The sequence below is a fragment of the Schistocerca cancellata genome, chromosome 1 (assembly GCF_023864275.1).
Source record: "Schistocerca cancellata isolate TAMUIC-IGC-003103 chromosome 1, iqSchCanc2.1, whole genome shotgun sequence".
NCBI lineage: Eukaryota > Metazoa > Arthropoda > Insecta > Orthoptera > Acrididae > Schistocerca > Schistocerca cancellata.
In genome coordinates, this window is record NC_064626.1 from 943,812,786 (window position 1) to 943,817,292 (window position 4,507).

Here is a 4,507-nt window from a genome sequence, read left to right on the forward strand (position 1 = left end):
TGGGACGTCTCCTACGGTAGTTCGTGGCGTTGGCATGACCACTGTGTACAGACTGTTTAGTGGTCAGAGCATCTACCTAGTTTACCAGAAGACCTGGGTTTCATTCCGGTGTGACAAGTTTTCAATTCTCCCCAGTACTGTAAATGTCATCAAGCATGTTTGCTTCTCTCGTGAGATAGATAAAAATTAAACATGTGCCATCATTTGAATTAGAGAGACAAGGGGTTTCGATGAAGAAATTCGTAGTGATGTTGGTTTCACGATAAAGTTCCTATTATATACATTTGCGCAATTCAAAGCGCGTTTATAAACAACAGTATTGGCTATAAAAGCTTACCGATGGCTGATAGATTACGTCAAAATAATGGTAGCAGCTTACCTGGCTAGCTGAGTGGGAAAGCTTTTAGTAAGAACAGAAAGGTAAGGAAATATGTAAATAGTTGCTGTTCAGTTAATTTGTATTTAAAATTTATTTTAAACTACTGTACTGCGTTTACAGCTCATTTTTTTGCAAACAACCTGCAGTTTTTTTTCTATCCAGCATAATGGGTAAAAATGTTTTTTCTCGTGAACCAAGATTTGCGTACTGAGGCAGAGATCGGTGTTTTGAAATTTGACAAACTTACTAATTAAAACCAATTGCCTATACTACTGCGCTATTTAGGTGACTAACTAATCCTTAGTCATAGACTTTGATTCTCTAAATTCAACTGGCTACGTCGCATCTTCGCTGTGGTTGCGGCTGCTGTCGATTCCGGAATGGATTCGTATGACGAGCTCGACGATTTCAGATCTTTCTCTGAAGTTGGCGATGCCGATGTGGAGGGCATAGGAGACGTAGACAGGCTGACAAACCGACCAACCAGAGGCACGCGAGATGTGATGCAAGCGGCGGCTCCCAAGGAGAACATAGCGACAGTCGTGGCCCAGTTGAACGCCGTCTTCACCGGAGCCCACGATTTAGTTTCCACGGGATCCGTCAGAGACTTATCGCCGGGTACTTGTGGTTCTGTAAACAACCATTGACAGGAAACTGCTAATTTAGGATATCATGATAAAATTAATGATAAGTGTAGGATACTAATTATCGGTGCCAGTGGTAAAGGCTGAAAACTGCATGAAGAGGCCACATCAGGAATTACGGGTAAAAAAAAATTAGCGTCTTTGTAGAAGAAAACTATAGTTTTACACGGGTTTTCAAAAGGTACGCTAGTGAAACACACACGGGAGACGACTACCTCATACTTTTTTTCCATTTATTCCTAAAAGAAATAGCACTGATATCACTATCTTGCAAGGGAATCGTATGAATATCTTTTCATCGATATGATTCATACGGACAGGCTGTGGGAGGCATGACTAGGGCTACGACATACATAAATGTGAAGACGCACCTCTCAACAATTTTCGATAAAAATAGTGAAATTTTACTCTTGCTTCCATACTTCGTGCGGTCGTTAATAACAAAGTCCAGAGGCAAGCAAGTAAGCTTTTTGTTTAAAAGCTTTAAATCTGGATAGAATCTCTCTTCCGGTATTTATTTTTCTTCGCACCTACTTCTAACATATGCGTGGTACATACTAAACTGTGAGATCGAGAACCGCGTAAGGATGTAGGCTCGAAGGCGAATTTGTTTTACAATAGACCCATTGCAAGAACCACGCATATGCAGAGATTCTGCGTTCATGACAAGTACGTCGTAATATTGTTTCCCGTATTTGTGCGATCAGCATCATCCTGATTAGTACAGTGCACCATAGGTTGCACGTACAACACATGTAGATAATATATAAATAAAGTGCCAAAGTTTGTGTATCCACTTTGTTTTCAGTCTTATTACTATTTTTCTCCTTCCCCCCCCCCCCCCACCAAAGATAAAAATTATGAGATTAATACAGGGATCTTTCCATAATGACTGTTCGTACAATCAATTACGTGGAAACAAGTACAGTCTGGGATATTTGATTTATGGACCTCGCGCTCCTGAAACTAGCTGCTTAACGCGCTCGGCTGCTAACGTCCAAGTAGTAGCGATCTCACAAAAGAAATACGCATTAGATGTTCAAACTATCATCTTGAAAACGGTGGAGTGGTGCTCTTCCGGTTTACATACGTTGTAGTTGTGCTCTACATGACCTATCAATATGAACCAAATCTCAGAGAAAGTTTCACTGTCCTCTTGTTAACTACAGGCGTTTGCCATATGTTCCAAAAGTAACGTGACTCATCTACTTAGATACAACATTCTATGTCCACTTCATTAAAGGAGGAATTTAAGCAAAATCATTATCTTTCTATCTTTTCTGCACGTTTAAAATTTATCTATTGTTTCTGTCTTATAGCAACATCCTCAAAACTACGTACGTTTCAGTCTTTTTGAGTGAGCATTCTCTACGTATTCTTCCACTTTTTCCATCCACTTGTCAAGAGTGACAACTGATTTACGGAGAACCTCTGCAGCAAGCACGGCAACCTTCCGAAACCGCCTCTCCCCTCTATGTACCAGGAACTCAGTTTCATCCCACACATGGGCAATACGTTTGTAGAAGCCCGATTTCATAGCCTCGTATACCTGCAACAAATGCGATTAAGTTTTCCATTTAAAACTATGGATAAGCAAGGGGCAAGTATCCTTACCTTTGAAGGTGATTGTCGGACTACTGGCAATTTTTTCTGCACTGTTTCTACAACATCGGTGGTAACCAGATCAACGATTCGTATTGCAGGACACATTGTAGCCCGAACAGGTGCAGATCGCTCGTACAAAGTGGTCACCAGTTTTTCAGAGACATCACAGCTCCAAGTGATTATCCTGTTTGACGATCTCAGCGTTTCATAAAACTTTTGAATTTTATTTAGTGTAATATAGACAATAGGCCATCCCATTACAATTTCTGTTGTTTTAAGTCTATCTGTATCGCACTGTTGAGCGTGTGCGATCACAGGGGGTATCTCCTCAGCATCTGACTTTGATATGGAGGGAACATTAAAGCTAACTCCTGTCTGTACCATTTCAAGAAACTGAAAAACAAAGTTTTCGCTCATTTCATTTTGATTACTTTTAACACTTTAACAACTTCTGGACTATTACTACATATGATCTTACGTGGTGGCAACGGAGAACTTCAGGAACGTAACAACTGTCGCTACACTGTGTAGATGGACTATATAGATCGCGAATGTGTGCCAGAGGGCGTTACTGCACTAGATTGATATTGTACCCTGGTCTCGCGTTAAACAGATTTAGACATATAAAATCGAGTATATTTTTTTGGGTGCTTTATCAGCAGTTCCCAATAGTGCTGAAGCTTCTTAAACGCTTTTATTTCAGTATTCTATTGGAAGAGGGCGCTGCTTGCACCAAGTAATTCCTCCAGTGACCTAGCGACCGCGGAGTGGTTTTTAGGTAAACACGTGCTGTTAGTGTGTAAACGACGTGTTTTGCTGCAAGTTCGTTTATATCGTAGTAAGTAAAATCATCTGTTGTGAAGTACTGTTTCTGCTCACCATGTAAAGTTGGTCGTGAATACTCTGAGAAAAACCGACGAGTTGCAGCTAAATTTGTTTTTGTGGCAGTGTCGTACGCAACTAATATCAGTATAGCTGCATATTTAGTTTATTTAAGCGTCTCGTGGCAGTCTGTGACAAAATAGCAACAATAGCAATGCCAATTGTTCGACATAGTAAATCTTGAAAACTGTAGCTGTTGTTTTACAGAACATTTGCAGTGCTGAGCAGTCATCAGCTACACCTTGATTTTTAAAACGTTATTTCAGATATGCAGTTACGGGTTGAGACCTTCACAAAAATCAGAACCACCACGTCTTATTTTATTACTCTCAAAGCGCGTATTTTAAAGATGTTGCTCCAAGGTAAAATGTTATTTTAAAAGTGTGAAAATGGGAAAAACAGAGCTTTGCTTTTGAAACGTGTGCTTCAATGTAGTTTGTGTAAAAACCACACGGAATTTTTCTTTGATGTTTCAGCAAATAATAGAAGACATGACTTCCGTGAAGTGTAGACAATCGTAGCCAGTGCAGTTCTGCCTAGACGAAAACAATGGTTGGCGTCTTACAGAAGACGGTGAATACTATTACCCGCTGGAAGACACGAGGCCGTCTCATGTAAGATTCTCACTAGCGTGTATTGAAACCAAAGCTAGTGTGTCTATTTTCGCTCATTTCAAACTTTACATTTCCGTTGATAGAGGCAGCAAACGTCAAACGAAGCACCAAGAAATTGTTCGGAAAACGTGCAGGCAGTAAATCTGTCTGTAAATTCCAGGTTCGTGAAGCTGTTTTTTAAATAACGTAATTTGAAACCAAACTTTTCTTAAATTTTTGTAAAGTGGTTCCATAGAATTTATAAGTGTTTCAGTGGCGTCATATTGGGTGTAAGCAGTAACTGTTTCACTGCGCTATTGCTATTGCGGCGTTTGTACCATTTTCAAGCATTTACAAGGTCTTATATACAATGGCACAGAAATAAGTTATGTTTCAGTAGGTCA

At 40.0% G+C, this 4,507-nt stretch overlaps 1 protein-coding gene across 1 annotated transcript; it reads right to left on the reverse strand.

Annotated features, from left to right (window-relative positions):
* Positions 1-560: 560 nt before the first annotated feature.
* On the reverse strand, positions 561-3,124 carry LOC126162726 (uncharacterized). The gene is made up of 4 exons (XM_049919391.1): positions 3,107-3,124; positions 2,638-3,021; positions 2,365-2,572; positions 561-1,009 (listed from the first exon to the last, which is right to left on the reverse strand). Exons 2-4 carry the CDS (start codon positions 3,010-3,012, stop codon positions 684-686), a joined length of 909 nt encoding a protein of 302 aa, XP_049775348.1. The 5' UTR covers positions 3,013-3,021; positions 3,107-3,124; the 3' UTR covers positions 561-683.
* Between the last annotated feature and the right edge of the window lie 1,383 nt (positions 3,125-4,507).